Here is a 20,060-nt window from a genome sequence, read left to right as displayed (position 1 = left end):
ACAGACAAGGATTTTATTTTATGAGGCTGATATTTACACTTAATGCACTTCTTAAATTTTTCTTCCGTCCATTTTCCTTCTTATCTCTTGCAACCAAACGTTTCACCTCTTTAAAAAACTCCATTATTTAACAAAACACCTAACAAGAATCAAATTAACCGCCCCCCCCCGCACCACTCTTTCGCGTTGCTGTTTCATGGGCTTGAAAACGAAGGAAGCTTGTCCCTTGCGGTGATCCGTCCTAGTGTCTGCCTGTAGCAAGATGGCGGCGGTCTCAATGTCAGTGGCGCTGAGGCAAGCGTTGTGGGGGAGAAGGGTAGCGACTGTAGCTGCCGTTTCTGTTTCCAAGGTTTCGACCAGGTAACAGGATTGTGAGGCTTCTTCTTCAAGCTTCTCGGGTCTCCCCACCTTTGCGGAGGTCTCTGCTAGCTGGGTCCCGGAGAAGGCCTCGGGAAAACGTCCTTTGCTGACCCTTTCCTCGGGAAAGGGCGGGCGGATTTGGGGCGATCTAGGGGAGCTTGGCCAGGCGAGTGGGGGCGTGCATGCGGGGAGAGGGGAGGAGGACCCCTGGTTTCTTAGAACCTTGCAATGCTGCTATGTGAGAGGGTCTGGGGTATGGGGTTGTCTCCGAAGCTGTGAACCGAGTCTGAGCCCCCAGAGAGGAGGCGGAGTCTCATTTTTCTTCCCCCCTTTCCGAAACCGTCCATTTTTCACCTGTTTGCCCATCACTCCAGTTTTTACTGGAGGGTTGAATCTCTCTTTCCCTTACACGACTTTAAGTGGTATTGATTGGGTTTCTGAACTGAAACATTTTGTCAGGCTGCTTGGGAGGAAAACTTGGTTGGAATTCAATGTTAGTAAAAATACCGCTGCTAGTAATACTGGAAAGTAATTTTAAAAAGGCTGGTGGTAATGCCGAGATGTTTCCCATCCAGAATTTTATTAAAGCCTCACTAATTCAGAGATTATTGTTCATTGTTTTGCACTGAAGCATTTTTGTGGTGGTGTTTTCTTTTTTGACTGCATTACTCAATCCTCCATTTCCCTATTTTTCTGAATTTTCCTAATTTTAGTATAACACAACAGCGCACGTGCCCACACACCTATTATCGAGCATTTTTATCTGCAAAAAACTTATTATTTTGTTAAATTGCTATTTTCATAGCTTGTTAGTATAAATATAAACCAGGGCTTTTGTTAATTGCCCTCTGCAGAAGTGCTTAGAACAGCGATGGAAAGACTGGATGGACAGAACTGAAGGGGGTGTGAGGAATGGGAGTGGTTAAAAATTGAAAAGAGAGTCTATTGAAATTAGTTTAGAGTTATATTAAATATAAAGGGAATACAGAGAGTTGGAAAGAGTTAATTAGGAAGGATTTTTGGAGATAAGTTTTATTTAGGTTTTAAATAGTGGATGATGGATGGCAAAGATGCCCTAGGTATGGTCGATGACTTATTAAAAGTCTTGAGCGGAATATATACATGGTACTGTTATTGTTGTTGTTTAGTTGCTAAGTCGTGTCCAACTCTTGCGATCCCATGGACTGTACCCCCGCGCCAGCTCCTCTGTGCATGGAATTCTCCAGGCAAGAATACTGCAGTGGGTTGCCATTTCCTTCTCTGGGGATCTTCCCGACCCAGGGATGGAAACCGCATCTCTTGTGTTTCTACGTTGGCAGGCGAATTCTTCACCTCTGAGCCATCAGAGAAGCTCATATAATATAGTGTCATTGAAAAAAAAAATTGTAATTAACTGGTCTACTTATGGGGAACTTAAAGAATGGAAAGTATTTCTCTAAGATACTCCACTGGTTAACCTAGGTCTAGAATAGAGGTGACCCAGATTAGCTATTCTCCTAGATACTATGGAGATTAATTTTGCATTTCCAAGTAATTCACAGTAGCCCTAGAACTGAGAGCAAATTTGAAGGGTCCATGGCCAGTCAAAACGTGGCTATAGGGAATTCCCTGGTAGTCTAGGAGTTACAAGGATTTCCATGTAGCTCAAATGATAAAGAATCTGCCTGAGATGCAGGAGACCAGGGTTCAATCCCTGGGTTGGGAAGATCTTCTGGAGAAGGGAACGGCAATCCACTCCTGTATTCTTGCCTGGAGAATCCTATGGACAGAGAAGCCTAGTGAGCTACAGTCCATGGGGTCACAAAGAGTTGGACATGACTGAGCAGCTAGCACACACTAGTGCTTAGAACTCTGCCCTTTCACTGGGGAGGGCCCAGCTTCAATCCCAGGGGTGAACTAAGATCCCACAAGCTTCTGGGGCGTGGCCAAAGATAAAGAAATGAAACGTCGCTGTGCTATATGTTTAAGTCACAGCCATTTTATTAGCAATTTATAGTAGTTGAAGTTAAGATACTAGCTTTTGGAGACTCTGGTAATTAGTCCTACTTATCCACATTTAAAGAGTTTCTGCTTGCAAATGTGTTTGTTAGAAGAGATTTGAAAATAAAACTTTAAATCATATAAGATGAAATTTGTTTCAGATACTAAAATTCTTAAAAGTCAAAGCAAATTTTAAACACAAGTCAAATGATACACTTGTTTGCTTTCTTTACTTCTTTTTTTTTTCTTTTTTTACCTAAAGAGCTTATGTTGTTAATTTCATCTTGAGGGAAATATATGGCACTTCTTTCTTACACACTATTTGCTTTTTATCCTTAAACTCTCTTTACATTATGACTTGAGAGTAATGAAGACTTGGAAAGGTGGAGTGTGGAAAGAGATCCAATTAATGGGGAAATAGACATCTAAAATTCATTGTATTTTATTACTTCATTTGCAAATGATGTGACATTTCAGATCACTTGAGTAAAATGAGAGGGGAGAATCAGTAAGGCCCTTGATAAGGAAGGGAGTAGTGATCAAATACTGAAAAGAAAAAAAAAATGTTAGCAGAAGGAAAGAAGCAGTTAACTGCTACATTAACTTATTAATGTATGAATTTAACTGTAGTATATCTGTAAAAATAACCAAAGAGACCAAAAAACCAGACAACATGTACACATAAGAAAGACACAAAAACTAAATGGTGTAGTGGATTTCAGCTGACCCAGTCACTGAGCACATGCTCTAGAGTGAGTGTGTTTCCAGGTGCTTCTTATTTCCCTGTGCTGAAGGAGAGGGGAGAAAACTCTGGATATATGGTCTACATTTTTCCTGACTTTCCTAAGGAATTGTCCAGAGTAAGTTTAGCTATTTAGATATTACTCTTCTCCAGGGGATCTTCCTGGGTTCTCCACGGATCGAACCCAGGTCTCTTGCATTGTGGGTGGATTCTTTACCAGCTGAGCCACCAGGGAAGCCCAAGAATACTGGAGTGGGTAGCCTATCCCTTCTCCAGCGGATCATCCCAACCCAGGAATCAAACCGGGGTCTCCTGTATTGCAGGCAGATTCTTTACAAGCTGAGCTATTAGGGTGGCCCAGAGAAAAATGGCATTTTATTTCAAAATAGCAGTATTTAGGACTCGGGACATTTGATACAGTGTTTTTTTGTTTTCTTTAATCGGTTTATGTATACTTATCTCATCTAGCCCTGTTCTATCACTTCTCTCGATTGGACTGTCTTGTGTTTACCTCAAATATAGCTCCTTAGGTTCTTCAGAGGGTGTGCTGTTAATACTGGTGGGAGCTAAGTGTGTGGGACCTTTTTGTGAGGCCTGTTTTGTATTGTATTCTTTTTCAGCATTAGATAAGCCAGTATGAAATTGTGAGTTTGCAGGAACCTTCAATGAGTAAGAGGTATTAAGTTTGATAAGAGTTCTCCGTATACTACACCTTGCTGAGAAACTGTCTCAGCCCAAATTTGAGAAACACTTGTTGTTTTTCAGTTGCTGTCATATCTGACTCTTTGGGAACCCATGGACTGCAGAACGCCAGGCTTCCCTGTCCTTCACTATCTCCTGGAGTTTGCTCAAACTCACGTGCATTGAGTTGGTGATGCCATCCAACCATCTCATCCTCTGTCATCCCCTTCTCCTCCTGCTTTCAATCTTTCCCAGCATCTGGGTCTTTTCCAGTGAGTCGGCTCTTTGCATCAGTTAGCCAAAGTATTGGAGCTTCAGCTATTAGGACATTTAAAATCAGTAGATTGGCTTCTGCCTCAGATAAGCTGGATAAACAAATTCCTCTCTGAAGGGCAGCTACTTTTTGCTGTCTGGAACATACCAAAACCAAGTTTTGTGAGCTTGCAGTGTTTCTAATGTGATTTCTAATAGGTTTCATTGTTTTGACTATTTTCCTCATTAAAAATACCCTTAATTAGTGGGTCTGTTTTCATCAGTAGCAGACATATTTGTTGAATTCCTCTTAGGAGATTTAAACACTAGTTAAATATTTTAACACTCTGAGCTCCTGCTCTAGAGTGAGTCTAGAGCACTCTCAGTTCAGTTCAGTCACTCAGTCGTGTCCAACTCTTTGCGACCCCATGGATAGCAGCACTCCAGGCTTCCCTGTCCATCACCAACTCCCAGAGCTTGCTCAAACTTGTGTCCATTGAGTTGGTGATGCCATCCAACCATCTCATCCTCTGCTGTCCCCTTCTCCTCCTGCCTTTGATCTTTCCTAGCATCAGGGTCTTTTCTAGTGAATCAGTTCTTCACATCAGGTGGCCAAAGTATTGGAATTTCATCTTCGGCATCAGTCCTTCCAATGAACATTCAGGACTGGTTTCCTTTAGGATGGACTGGTTGGCTCTCCTTGCAGTCCAAGGAACTCTCAAGAGTCTTCTCCAACACCACAGTTCAAAAGCACCAATTCTTTGGTGCTCAGCTTTCTTTATAGCCCAACTCTCACATCCATACATGACCACTGGAAAAAACCATAGCTTTGACTACATGGACCTTTGTTGGCAAAGTAATGTCTCTGCTTTTTAATATGCTGTCTAAGTTGATCATAACTTTCCTTCCAAGGAATAAGCATCTTTTGATTTCATGGCTGCAGTCACCATCTGCAGTGATTTTGGAGTCTAAAGTCTGCCACTCTTTCCAGTGTTTCCCCATCTATTTGCCATGAAGTGATGGGACCGGATGCCATCATCTTAGTTTTCTGAATGTTGAGCTTTAAGCCAGCTTTTTCACTCTCCTCTTTCATTTTCTTCAAGAGGCTCTTTAGTTCTGCCGTAAGGGTGGTGTCATCTGCATATCTGAGGTTATCGATATTTCTGCCTGCAACCTTGATTCCAGTTTGTGCTTCATCCAGCTTGGCATTTCACATGATGTAGTCTGCATGTAAATTGAATAAGCAGGGTGACAATATACAGCCTTGACGTACTCCTTTCCCATTGGAACCTGTCCATTGTTCCATGTCCGGTTCTAACTGTTGTTTCCTGATCTGCATACAGATTTCTCAGGAGGCAGGTAAGGTGGTCTGGTATTCCCATCTCTTTCGAATTTCCCACAAGTTTGTTGTGATCCACACAGTCAAAGACTTTGGTGTAGTCAGTAAAGCAGAAGTATATGTTTTTCTGGAACTCTTTTGTTTTATTGATGATCCAGTGGATGTTGGCAATTTGATCTCTTGCTCCTCTGCCTTTTCTAAATCCAGCTTGAACATTTGGAAGCTCTTGGTTCATGTACTGTTGAAGCCTAGCTTGGAGAATTTTGAGCACTACTTTGCTAGCCTGTGAGATGAGTGCAATTGTGCAGAGACTAATTCTAATTAGTCTTAATATTAGAATTATGTCTCGGCACATAGTAAATTTTACCTAAATATATGCTGATTTTATTATTGGTTTGAATAGGCCAAATATTTTTCTTTTCTTTAATTTTATTGATGGATATCGTGGTAGCTGATATTGTTATTTATAGTATTTCCATTCCCTGTGACAGGATTATGCATCACTGCCCCATTGGCCAAATGACTTGTTTTGACCAATGAAATCTTAACCAGAAATGGCTAGGTCACGTCAGACACTAGCTCCAGGAACTTTCCCATGTTTTGCCATGTTGTTTTTTCCTCTGCTGTCCCAGGTGGGCTTTTTTCTTTCAGCCTAGATCCTGGAATAAAGATAACATGGGGGAAAGCAGAGCTGATTATTATAGGTTATATAAAATATAAAGAGACTAAAAAATAAAATTTGTTATAAGCCACATAGATGTTTGGATTGTTGACTACCTCAGCATAACAGCCTATAATGACTCTTACACATACAAATGAAAATAAGCAGGTTTTGGTAGGTGCACTGATATATCAGTAATTAGGCCACAGGCTTTTGGAGGGATGGAAAAAGTTATAATTTATTTTTCTATACTTCATAGTACCTAGTGTAATGGGTCTTATAGTAACAAGTCAACACTTATCACATAGATGAGTAAATACATACTCAGAGATGGTACGGAAAAACAGGAAGCCATAGGTAGTATTTCTGTTAATGGCGTCATCAGTGAAAGCCAGGTAGGCAATAACCTACATACATGTGGATATGAAATATCTACAACACACATTCTTTTCTCATCATTTGCAGTGGTCTGAGTTGAGGATATTCACGTAAAACCCTGTTAACTTCTGGATTGAAGTTGTCTCATGAATAGATCTTTTTTGTATTCATACATTTCTTTGAGAACTGTCCTGATTCCTCTTTTGTTTTCAAACTTAAAAAAGACGTGGAAATAAATTTATTTGAGAAAGTTTCCTCACAGAACATCTGAGCTCTTTAGGAATAATAGTAACTAAAGGTGATTATTAGACTTGCTATCTGCAAGCTACTTGAAATTCTTAAAAGTTAATAATAGTACATGGGACTTAGTGAAGAAAAATGAGACAACTTGGTTCCTGTATAATACATGTTAGAAGAGGTCTCTGTTTGGGAATAGGGTGAATACAGGATAAGAGCATTTCAAATGAAAAAGCTTCTAAAATATATCCTTTGGTGAACATTGAGAATCATTTTATGATGTTTATTCTGAGTACAAATTAATAATACCAGCTAACATTTCTCACTTACTGTGTATTAGCCACTGTGCCAAGGACTTTACCTTCATTATCCCATTTCTCAAAGTAATCCTATGAATTTAGGTGTTTTTATTCTTATTTTTCAGATGGGGAAACATTTTTAAGTTTACATTACTAGGAAACAGTCTGACTTAGCTAAAGGAATATGTGACTTTTGCAGGAAGAAGTATTATGTCTGATAATAGTAACTTACAAGTTGTGTCTTCTCTGTTTTTTTCCTTTTAGCAAGGTATGTTTTTTATTTGAAAGACTATCTGATGCTCTTTACTTTCACTCCACTGTTCCTTTTATACTATGAGAGTCTCCAATTGAGGAATTGGGGCTTTTTTGTGTGTGTGTGGTAAGGATCTTCCCCCTAAAGTTTGTTATTATTTTTGATAAGAGACTGTAGGTAACTTCATGACTATACTGTTTTTCCCTCTTAAACAAAATACATGTAATGTATATTGAACATGGTATACTGAACATATTTTTCTTCCTTATCCTTGTGATCATTGGGAAAAAGTTATTGTATTCTGCTACCTTTAAAAACTATCAGGTGTCTGCTATGCTTTCTGAGTTCTTATGTCTGCTTTTTAATAGTGTTTTTATGTCCTTCCTTGACTGGTCTGCTCCCCTTTAGCATTTCTATTACTACTTTTCATTTATAATGGATTTGTATACCAAGCAAATAAACCTATTAGAATTTTGTATAAAATAAAAGAGAATTAAAGCTTTGTTGGTGGCTGAAATTTACTTTATTGTGATTACAGCCTTGAACTTTTTAAACGTTGACAGATAATACATATAATTGTTGTTGAGTCACTAAGTTTATCTGACTCTTTTGTGACCCTATGGACTGCAGCCCATCAGGCTCCTCTGTCCTACGTGAGCTCTTTATTATAACTTTTTTTTCAGTTTGCAGTATCCAGACACCCTGATGGTATTTTTGCAGTGATCATATTCTTCGTAACAACTTTCATCCGAATCTCTGGATATTTTAGCAAACTATTCAAAGTCTTTTGTCCTTTAAGTAATGGCATGAGGACAATTCAGAATTTGTTTCAAATCTGTTACTGAGTATTTTAATAGATTAAATATTAAATTTAAGTTATATTAAATATTTAAGGAAAATTAAATTGTATTAAATATTAAATAGTATTTAATAGATTAAAATACTAAGGTTCTTTAGAACCAGTTGCTCAAATGTGACCTTTTTTTCTTGACTTTACTGTCTAGACTTAAATTTTTTCCCTTATGGGATCATGCTCTAGTTCGGTTGTTTTTAAACTAACTCTTGGTATGCATCAAAATCACCTGTTGTGTGCATAAATAATTCAGATGTCTTGGTCCCAATATATATTGGTTCACTAAGTTTAGGTTGAGATCTAGTTCTGTAGTGATTCTGAAGGGAAGGTAAGGCTGAAAACTGCTGTTTTTGTTTAATAGTTTCCATGCTGTATCTTGAAGGACGTCAGAATGCATTTTACCTTAGGTGGAGATTTTAAAAAACCAGCAAAAACTCTTCTATTTTTGTATATTTTCCTAATCTAAGTTTTATGTTTTCTACCCGTGTGTTTTATAGAGGCTTTTTCTAGGAGATACTTTCCTTTGAGGCAAAGCAGGCATTTTGATAATTTTGGAGAAAGCAGGCCATGTTACTCACTCTCCAGAGACTCTTGTTCTTCCTTTTGGAAGGGCTCAGGTTTAATATAGCGCAGCTGTTGAACTCTGCCCTTCAGAGTTTTAAGAAGAAAGTGTTTTATCCTTTAAAATGGAAATGACTTTTTTAGGGAGGTGGTCTTTGGCTGGATATAGTTCTCTAAGAAAGCTTTTCTAGAGTCCTTTTGTTTCAGTGATTTCTTAGAATTGTTTCAGATGTTTGAGAGCACTATCTCTGAGAGTAAAGATCTGGCTGCTTTTGTAATGTGTTTTGCTGTATCCTTAACAAAGCTAGATGAAGGATTTATTTCTTTGTGTTTTCTAGGACTCAAAAATATGTTCTTTTCTTTATTCAGCCACTCCATACATAAGTAAATGGTCCTTGAATAGCTTTACTAGACAAAAGATCCTGTTCTAGATGGCTGTTCAGCAAGCCATATGCTTCTCCTAAAAATGTCAGTCTGTCTTGATGAGCTTTAAAGTGAATACAGATGTTTTGGCTCTTTTGAGGACTACCACCCTTTGTGTGGAAAGAGTACTTTTTCAAGAAATTTCTTCACTGTACTTACAGAAGTTTGCATGAAATTTATATTTGTAACTTTTGTCTTTTATGTCTAATGTAATTAGATTTAATTGGTCATTAATAATTTGAATTTAATGTCCTTAGTACAAATGAAATTTAGAGAAATAAAATAGGTCTTAATAAGGCTTTTGTTAAGGTTTTGTATTTATTTGGTCTTTTTAAAATTGGAAACTTAGAGTGCTATTAAATATTTTTGTGCAATGAAAGGTGATACAAAGGGATTTTTGTCAAAATTTTGACACAAAGGGATACCTTTTTGATTGGGATACCTTTTTGATTTTCAGTGTCTTCTACTTTGGTAGGTTAACTGTAGAAGTTATAGTTCATAGATTCATAGAATGTTTGAGGTGGAAGAAAACTCTTGGATCATCCTGTCTGATCCTTTATTTAATGCAGGAATCCCCAGAACTTTCTGCTTCTTGATTAATCTAGCACTTGAGGAATATATGGTGAATTTCTGGTAGCCTTAAAAGCCCTCTGTACTTTTATTTAGACCTACTGGTAAATGAAGTTTCTCTTTAATACTATATGGAAAAATTGTAACCCTTATACATATGTCAGCCCTTCAGTTAATTGAAGACATTTGTCATCAGTCATTCTCCCTCTGAGTTTTTGCTCCAGGCTTAGCATGTCTAGTTTGTTTACCCCTAATTAAGGACCAAGTTTCCTAATGATTTACTACTTCTTGGTACTCCTTAGGATGTATTTCATTTTTCCGGTATCTGTCTTTGAACTATATACTGTATTTTTAAGTAAATGAGGTGATCAAATGTGGTAGGTCAGTTAATTGAAATCATGAAAGAGTTGACTCTTGATTGGATTTAACATTTTTTAATTTTTAAAATTATTAAGAAAAATTCACTGTCTTCCTTTGATGAACAGTTTTTAGAATTTTAACGCATGTATGGATTTATGTGATTACCTCAGTCATCAGGATACAGAATAACAAAATATTTTACCCCAAAAGAGTCCTTCTCAACCCCTGTAATCTCTGGCAACAGATAATCTTTTCTTCATCTACTTAATTTTGTGATTTTGAGACTGTAATATTAATGGAACCATATGGTATACAGCCTTGTGAAAATTGGTTTCTTTCATTCACCATAATGCCTTCGAGAATCTTCTAAGTTGTGTGTGTCAATAACTCATTCTTCTTATTGCTAAATATTATTCCATTGTTTGAATGTACCACAGTTTATCCATTTACCCCCGGAAGGTCTTTTGAATTATTTCTAGTTTTTGGTAGTTGTAAATAGAGCCACTTTCAAACATTTGTATACAAGATTTTGTGTACACATTCCATTTCTCTAGCATATATATCTAGGAGGGAGATTCCTGGGCCATAGGTAACCACACTTTTTGGGGAGCTGTTCTGGGTCTTCATTGCTGTGCATAGGCTTTTTCTCACTGCAGTGAGTGGGGATTTCTCTCTAATTTTGGTGTTTGAGCTTCTCATTGAGGTGGCCTCCGTCTGTGGGGTCACACAGAGTCGGACGCAACTGAAGCAACCCGGCAGCAGCTCTCATTGCGGAGCATGGGCTCTAGAGTGCGAGGGGGCGTCCGGGGCTGCAGTGCGTGGCCTCAGCAGTTGCAGTCCCTGGGCCTCAGAGCACAGGCTCCACAGTTGTGGCAGATGGGCTTAGTTGCTCCGCGGCATGTGGGATCTTCCTGGACAAGGGATTGAACCAGCATCTCCTGCGTTGACAGGTGGATTCTCTACCGCTGAGCCACTAGGGAAGCCTCAGGTAATATACTTTTACTTTATAAGATACTGCAAAACCATTGTGCAGAGTCGTTGTACCATTTTGCTCTTCCAGCAGCAATGTATAAAATTTAGTTGCTTTATATCCTTATTAACATTGGTATTATCAATATTTTTAAGATTTAACCATTTTAATTGGTGTATAATCATTGTATTTTTTTTAAACAACTTTATTGAGACATAATTACCATATAATTCACTCATATAAAATGTATGATTTGATGGTTTGTAGTATATTTACGGGTTTCCCTCATAGCTCAGTTGGTAAAGAATCTGCCTGCAGTGCAGGAGACCCAGGTTCAATTCCTGGATTGGGAAGGTCCCCTGGAGAAGGAAATGGCAACCCACTCCAATATTCTTGCCAGGAGAATGCCATGCACAAAGGAGCCTAGCAGGCTACAGTCTGTGGATTTGCAAGAGTCAGACACGACTTAGTGGAGTTGTACAACTGTTCACTGTCAGTTTTAGAACATCACTCCAAGAAGAAATCCTGTGCTCATTAGCCATCACTATGTGTTTTTCCCTTTCCCTAGCCCTAGGCAGCCACGAGTCTGCTTTCTGTCTTTTAAGTTTGCCTACTCTGGGCATTTCATGCAAAGAGGATCACATGTTACTTTTTGTGACTGGCTTCTTTTAATATTTTCAAGGTTTATCTGAATTGTAGCATGTATCAGTACTTTATTCCTTTTTATTGATGGATGATATTCTGTTGAATGGACATATCACACTCTGTTTATCCAGAAGTTGATGGACATTGGGAGTGTCTACCTTTTGGTTAGTATGAATAATGTTCTATGAACATTGGCTTCCCAGGTGGCCCAGTGGTAAAGAATCTGCCTACCAGTGCCGGAGACACCGGAGACATGGGTTCAGTCTTTGGCTCAGGAAGATTCCCCTAGAGGAGGAAGTGGCAACAACCTCCAGCATTCTTGCTGGGAAAATTGCATGGACAGAGAAGCCTGGTGGGCTACAGTCTCTGGGGTTGCAAAGGCACACAGCAATACTGTGAACATTTGTGTACAGGTTTTTGTGTGGCACAGGTTTTCCTTCTTTTGGGTATATCCAGATTAGTTGAATTGCTGGATAATATGATAACTTTGTGTTTAGCCCTCTGAATAATTGCCAGACTCTTTCCAAACTGGCTGCACCACTTTACATCCCCACCAGCAGTGAATGAGGGTCTTCATAACCTTGCCAACACTTATTACCAATTTTATCATAGCTGTCCTAGTGAGTATGAGGTGGTTTTGATTTGCATTTCCATTATGGATAACTCATTGTGGTTTTAATATGTATTTCCTGATAGCTGATAATATTGAGGCCAAGTGTCTGTTATATCTTTTGCCCATTTTTAAGTTTTGTCTATTTTCTTATTGTTGAGTTTTGAGAGTTCTTAAAAATACTCTGGCTATAAGTCCTTTGTTGGATATGTGGTTTGCAAATATTTTCTGCTCATCTGCAGCTTTTCTTTTCATTCTTTTTAACAGTATTTTTTAGAGATTAAAAGTTCTTAATACTGATAAAGTCCAGTTCACCAGCTTTTTTCTCTTATTTATTGTACTTTTGTTGTCGTATTTAAGAACTCTTGGCCTAACCCTAGGGCATGAGTATTTTTTACTGTTTTCTTATTGAGGCTTTGAAATATTTTTATTCAGATCTATGATCATATTGATTGAATTTTTATATAAAATGTGAGATTTAAGTTGAGGTTAATTTTTTTGCATACAGATATATGTTTGTTCCAACACCATTTATTGTAAAGACTATTCTTTTATAATTGAATTGTTTTTGGACCTTTATCAGTGTTCAGTAATATTTGTCAGGGTTTATTCCATTGATCTAAATCCCTTTGCCAATACGACACAGACTTTGATTACTGTAGCTTTATGGTTAATGTATTGTAATTGAGGAGTTGTGGTTCTTCCAGTTTCATTCTTCTTTTTCAAAAACTTTTTAGCTATTTGAGTTCCTTTGCTTGTCCATCTAAAATTTAGAATCATTTTATCCATATCTCTGAAAATTCCAGCTGGGATTTTGATTGGTATTGTTTTAAATCTATAGATTAATTTGAGGAGAGTTGGACCATAAAGAAGGCTGAGCACCAAATAATTGATGCTTTTGAATTGTGGTGCTGGAGAAGACTCTTGAGAGTCTCTCAAGATCCCTCCAGCAAGGAGATCAAACCAGTCAATCCTAAAGGAAGTCAGTCCTGAATATTCATTGGATGGACTGATGTGAAAGTTGAAGCTCCAATACTTTGGCTGCCTGATGTGAAGAGCTGACTCACTGGAAAAGACCCTGATCCTGGGAGAAATTGAAGGCAAAAGGTGAAGTGGGTGGCAGAGGATGAGATTGTTAGCATCACTGTCTCAATGGACATGAGTTTGAGCAAACTTTGGGAGACAGTGGAGGACAGGGAAGCCTGGTGTGCTACGGTCCATGGGGTTGCAAAGAATCAGACATGACTTAGCAACTATACAACAACAAAATTGGAGGATAGTTGTCATTTCTAAAAATAAAATATTTATTTGGCTGCACTGGGTCTTGGTTGCATGCAAACTCTTCGTTGTGGTATGTAGGATATAGTTCCCTGACCAGAGAACGAACCAGGGAGCCATGCATTATGAAGTCGGAATCTTAACCGCTGGGCCACCAGGGAAGTCCTGAGTTGTCATTTTTATTATGTTGGACCCTCCAATCCATATACATGGATGTGTCTTCATGTATTTATTGATTTCTTTTATTGGTGTTTCATAGTTTTGAATGTGCAGATCCTATATGTTCTATTTATGCCTATATATCTCAGTTTTGGGGAGCTGTGGTAAATAGTCTTGTTTTTAAGATTTCAGCTTCTTACTGAATGTAGTTATGTATAGAAATAGGATTGATTTTTGTGTGTTTGACTTTGCAGGCAACCTTGCTAAATTCATTTGTTAGTTCTTTATGTATTTTGTAGATTCTTTGGGATTTTTTAAAGTAGGTAATCATGCATTCTGTGAATAGGGACAGTTTATTTCTTCTGTCCAATCTCTGTACCTCATTGAGGTTGTGATTGTATTAACAAGAAGGTAGGACCAACATCTCAATGAATAGAGAAAAAGATTTCCTTGCTTCTAGTTTTTGGCTCTTTTAGGCTTCCATGTATACCACTTGGTACATGAGAAAACAAAGTAAATAGAAAAGAATGGATGATTTACACACTCACACATTTCTGTTAGTTCTCTTTCTAGCTTCTTGGGACAGAATGCTTCTCCCGAAGTGCTCATTTCTAAGTTTGCAGTTCCATTAAGTTTAGCCTAGGGATCGTTCAGTTCAGTTCAGTCACTCAGTGATGTCCAACCCTTTGCGACACCATGGACTGCATGCAGCACACCAGGCTTCCCTGTCCATCACCAACTTCCAGAGCTTGCTCAAATTCGTGTCCATCAAGTCGGTGATGCCATCCAACCATCTCATCCTCTGTTGTCCCCTTCTCCTGCCTTCAGTCTTTCCCAGCATCAAGATCTTTTCCAATGAGTCAGTTCTTTGCATCAGGTGGCCAAATTATTGGAGCTTCAGCTTTCATATCAGTCCGTCCAATGAATATTCAGGACTGATTTCCTTTAGGATTGACTGGTTTGATCTCCTTGCAGTCCAAGGGATTCTCAAGAGTCTTCTCCAACACCACAGTTCAAAAGCATCAATTCTTCAGCATTCAGCTTTCTTTATGGTCCAACTCTCACATCCATACATGACTACTGGAAAAACCATAGCTTTGACTGTGTGGATCTTTGTTGGCAAAGTAATGTCTCTGTTTTTTAATATGCTGTCTAGGTTGGTTATAGCTTTTCTTCCAAGGAGCAAGCATCTTTTAATTTCATGGCTGCCGTCACCATTTGCAGTGATTTTGGAGCCCATGAAAATCTTTGTTTTTTCAATGTTGAATTTTAAGCCAACTTTTCACTCTCCTCTTTCACCCTCATCGAGCGGCTCTTTAGTTCCTCTTTGCTTTCTGCCATAAAGGTGGTGTCATTTCCATATCTGGGGTTATTGATATTTCTCCCTGCCAATCTTGATTCCAGCTTGTGCTTCATTCAGCCTGGCATTTCACATGATGTAATCTGCATATAAGTTAAAGAAGCAGGGTAACGGTATACAGCCTTGATTTACTCCTTTCCCAATTTGGAACCAGTCTATTGTTCCATGTCCGGTTCTAACTATTGCTTCTTGACCTGCATACAGATTTCTCAGGAGGCAGGTAAGGTGGTCTGACATTCCCATCTCTTTAAGAATTTTCCACAGTTTGTTGTGATCCACACAGTCAAAGGCTTTAGCGTAATCAGTGAAGCAGAAGGCAAGGGATACTAGAGGGAAAAGTAATATGGCAAACTCGTCTCTGGTTGAGTGATACTTTGAGTTCTGATAATCTTTCCCTAATCTGCTTGCTAGTTACTTTACAGTGTTAAAATAACTTTTCGTGTATCATGTCCAGAGATTATGATTGCATTCAGTGGGAGAGACAGAATAGAGTGTGCTTATTACATTTTACCACAGCCAGCCAGCCTAGAGTGAATTATCTAGTTCTAATATTGCTCACATTTTAGCACATCTGAATAAAAAATCCTGTGGACAGAGGAGCCTGGTAGGCTACGGTCCATGGAGTCACAAAGAGTCAGACGTGACTGAGTGACTTCGCTTTCACTTTCGCACATCTGAATAAATTTAAAAGATCTAAAGTGACTCCCAACAGTTCTTCATACAATCATACCATTGTTTCTCAACTGTGGTGGGAGAAAGAATCTTAGAAATGGGCCAGAGAAAGGGTTTCAAAGAAAATACATGTTCCCTTAGTAGAAAATTATGACATTTAATAAACGATGGAAGATTGTTACCCATGTTAATTGGCAGAAAAATACCTCAAGTCCTTGGTTTAGACCACCAACCAATAGATCTTAATTTCTTTGAGAGGGTATAGAAGTCAGAGTTTTATTTTGAGTAACTGATGGAAGTTTTGCTGACTTTCTTCTAGAGATGTGTATATCTCTAGAAATACATAAAATTGAGAGTTGAGATTTCTAGGGGATTCATGGATCCCAGGCTTTGTAGCCCTCCATAGAGAGCATTAGATCTTAAGCAACATTTTCTTTATACTAGCTCTTGTTTTAGACTGTTCTCAGTTACAAGTTACAGAAACCTAGAAACTCAAACAACTAGCACAGTCAGGAAAAGGCAATTGACTTAGATCATCAAGCAATGGAAGGGGCAGGGTAACTGACTGGTCCCAGGGATCACAGCTAGAAAGCTGCCAGACTCTCTAATTTGTCTCTGTCATTTGTCAACCGCTATGTCAGGTTGTTTTTTCCCGATGTGGCAGATATAGCTGATGGAAGTGTTTTCAGGCTTATATCTCATAGTTTTATCATTAGAGAGGGACTAAAAATCCCTTTCTTTGGTACCAAGTTTAAAAATCTTGGGAATATTCAACTGAGTCACATTAAACAGACTATGGGTTTACTATAATATAGCCATTGTAATTTTACTTAACCTGTTGTACCATACAACAGGATACATGTTGGTTATCCTACATGTATCATGCATGTAGATTATAGGAACTCTGGAAGTCAGTTGTAATGAAAGCTGGGCCTCTGGAAGAAAAATTAAAAAACCAGTAATATTTTATAGTATCCTTAGAGAACAAATAATGTCTGTATATATTGTGTAGACTGACCTCTTACCTTTTTCTTAAAGAAATCTGGCACTTTGCTTGCTAAACGTTTGTTCACTCATTCAGTAAATATTTGTAATTATTTTCTAGTCTCCAAGATTGCATTTCTGCACTTTGCTAGAATGTGTACCCTTAGAACATCTGCTTTGAGGATGAACATATTAGGATAGAAGTGTTCAAGCAGAGGCTAGATGATCATTTCTTAGGGTCTTATGGGTGGGCTTTGTCTTAGATTGGCATTTCCCAAAGAAGAATATGAAACAAAAACATGGATATAGGTGGTTTATTTGAAAACTGACCTAGGAACTAGAAGTGAGGAGCTTTGGAGTGAGACAGGGAAGGAGGAAAAAAGGGTGATAAATGAGATTGCTTGCAGTGAGCAAGTAAGAGGTTCAATTTCAATGGAATCTTAAGAATCATGCCTTTCAGTATTATCCATTTGAAAGCTGGAAGGCTCGGACATTTACCCACTGGTTCTTGCTTGCTTTTGGTTGAAGGTGTTAGCTTTTTTTGTGCTTTTGAGTTATTATAGTGCTCCTTAAGACCCTGAGGCATAATGGGTTCACTTCAGTTGGAATACTGGAAGATGACATGAGTCTGAGCTGCTGGGGCTGTGGCTGAAATGAAAAATAGGTCAAGGAAATGTAATGTGAACACCAAAAGTATCGGTTATAGGCTTCCTTATAACTCAAAAGAGTCTTTGTAACCTGTTATTTTGAGGGTGCTAATAATAATTTTAATAGCTATAATTTATTGAACACTTAGACACTGTGGTAATTGCTTTATGTATGTTATTTCATAAAAGTGAATGATCTCATTTTAGATGATCTATTGATAATTATTTTACAGTTTAACCTATTCCTGGGCTTCCCTGGTGACTCAGAAGATAAGGAATCTGCCTGCAGAGGTAGAGACCTGGGTTTGATCCCTGCGTTGGGAAGATCCCCTGGAGGAGGGCATGGCAACCCACTCCAGTATCCTTGCCCAGAGAATCCCCATGGATAGAGGAGCCTGGTGGGCTACAGTCCATAGGGTCGCAAAGAGTTGGACATGACTGAGTGACTGAGCACAGCACAGTCTATTCCTAGGGTTGTAAATAAGTCATATTTTTTAGAATTTGCTTTATTCACCAGTATTTTGAAGGACATGACAAAGGATCAGGAAACTGAAGTCTTACAACTCACTTAACTGTAAATAATAATAGAAGTTCTCCAGAGGCGAGGACACTTCCATGCTTAAAGAATTCATGATGGCACAATACTCCTGTATTATGTACCAGTTGACCAGTGACTGTATAACATCCCAGCAGACAAAGATAAACGTATAGAATTTTCTTTGAATTTGAGAATGTGACAGATACAGCTAGTGGCCAGTAACCTGGGTGAATGAGCATATATTTTCCCTTCACTGATACTACCTAAATGATTTAATGATAGTTTTGAGAACTTTTTTCAGCTGCTACCTTTTAGGCTCATGTTCCTATCCCACTGTTGTCTGTGGCTGATTACTATGGTAATAGCCTTGTTGCCCATCTTATTAACTTGTTTTAGCATACCATATTAGTGCATAGTTAGCTCTGGGATGCATACAGTGCATCAGGGGTTATTTCACAAATTCCTTTTCCTTTAGTTGAGACTTAGAACATTGGTATTCTGCTACTATTGAAATTACTGGTTTAAGTATTAATGCATCTTAATTACTGCTTGTAAAAGGCCCCTTTTAGGACTCGAGTTTTTATTTTGGTCCCAAATTTAATCTTTTGGCTTTAAGTTCAAACTGTTGATGTGGCCAACTCTCTAAATAGTCTCTTCGCTAAGTGTCCTTGACTCTAGTTTTGGGAAAAACTGCCTTCTAGAGACTTTCTGTTAACTGCTGATAGTAGCCATGCTGCCAGGCTATATTTTTAGCTTTTTCATACTTGAACTACTCTATTGGAGCCATCGCATCAGTTAATATAGTATTTAGAAGCACATGTTTTAGAGTCAACTCGACCTACATTTGAATTCCAACTCTGACACTGCTTATTAGCTCTGTCTTTGTGCTTGTTTTCTGTTGTGTAAATTGGACATAAAAACCTCTGTTTCATAAAGTATATGAAGTATTCAGGGCAGTGTGTGGCATATGCTAAGGCCTAATAATTTGTAACAACAGAATCATCATCGTCATTATTCTTGTAGCTTCTTTTAGTGTTTATTACTTTCTTCTCCTTTTCATCCCCTCCTTTTGTAAATCTTACCTAGATTCTAGTTCCTCTTCTTAGATTATTGGAGCATCTTGGATTTTGTGTTTATTTAGTTTTTTATTCACGAGTTTGTAAAAGATGTATCTGCACCTGGCTTTTTCCAGATTGTGACCTCCCATGCACCCCTCAGCTCAGTGTAATCTATTTTTGGTATCCATCATTCTACTGAAATAGCTTTCGTCAAGGTCGATAGTGAACCTGCTGCTAAATGAAGAGACCTTTCTCCGTCCTTATCTTACATGGCCTTTGCAGTCCAAAAGGATGGCTTTCTCATTCTTGAAAGAGTCTTCCTTTCACTTCTATTTTGGCTTTTCTCACTTTTGACTGCCCATCATCTTTTGCCCTTTCCTTGAACTGGCAGTGTTTCTCAGAGTTTGATTTATAGTTCTTTACTCTTTTAAAAGTGTTTTATATTATATAATACTTTATATACACATGAATATATACATGTGTATATATATGTTTAGAAAGCACAAGGGCAAAATGAATTGATGTGAACTCACCATTCAGTTTAAAAATTACCAATACCTTGTTTCTTTGCATACTCTGTGATAGGCTGAATAATACCCTTTCACTCTAAAATGTCCATGTGTTAATCCCCAGAACATATGAATCTTACCTTGAATGCAAAAGTGACTTTATAGATATGATTAAATTGAGGCTTATTTTAGAGGTGAGAACTTATCCTTTTGGGCCTGATGTAATAAAAACGGTTCTTATAAGAAGGACACAGGAAGAGTCGGAGGAGAAGGAAATACCACCAACAGAAGCAGAGACTAGAGTGATGTGACCACATGGTAAGGCAGACTATGAAAGCTGGAAAAGACAAGGAAGGGCTTTTCCCTTGATGCCTCCAGAAGGAACCAGCCTTGTGACACATTGCTTATTATTAGCCTGTGAGACTCATTTTGGATTTCTGACCTCCAGAACTGTAAGAGAGTAAATTTATATTGTTTTACTCCACCAACTTTGTGGTAATTTGTTATGGCAGAAATAGGAAACTAGTATACTCTTCTATCTCATTATCTGCTGTGACTTCAGTTACCGTATGTTTACACTAAAGCTTAAATATATGTAGTTCATTTGTACCATATACACTTTTTACTCAAGGAATTCAACCTATGTTCATGGCAAATAAGAGTAGAAAATGTTTTAGTAAC

At 38.2% G+C, this 20,060-nt stretch overlaps 1 protein-coding gene across 1 annotated transcript in view; it reads left to right on the top strand.

Annotated features, from left to right (window-relative positions):
• The first annotated feature begins 235 nt into the window (after nucleotides 1-235).
• Nucleotides 236-20,060, top strand: part of NDUFS4 (NADH:ubiquinone oxidoreductase subunit S4) — a 121,996-nt gene continuing 102,171 nt past the window's right edge. Inside the window, exon 1 of the mRNA XM_043488661.1 lies at nucleotides 236-360. Coding sequence (XP_043344596.1) covers nucleotides 263-360 — 98 coding nt within the window. The 5' untranslated portion in view covers nucleotides 236-262. The remainder of the gene's footprint in view (nucleotides 361-20,060) is intronic.

Source organism: Cervus canadensis, chromosome 16 (assembly GCF_019320065.1).
Source record: "Cervus canadensis isolate Bull #8, Minnesota chromosome 16, ASM1932006v1, whole genome shotgun sequence".
Lineage (NCBI taxonomy): Eukaryota > Metazoa > Chordata > Mammalia > Artiodactyla > Cervidae > Cervus > Cervus canadensis.
The sequence above is the reverse complement of the archived record's forward strand: the minus strand, read 5'-3'. Positions and strand labels throughout refer to the sequence as shown.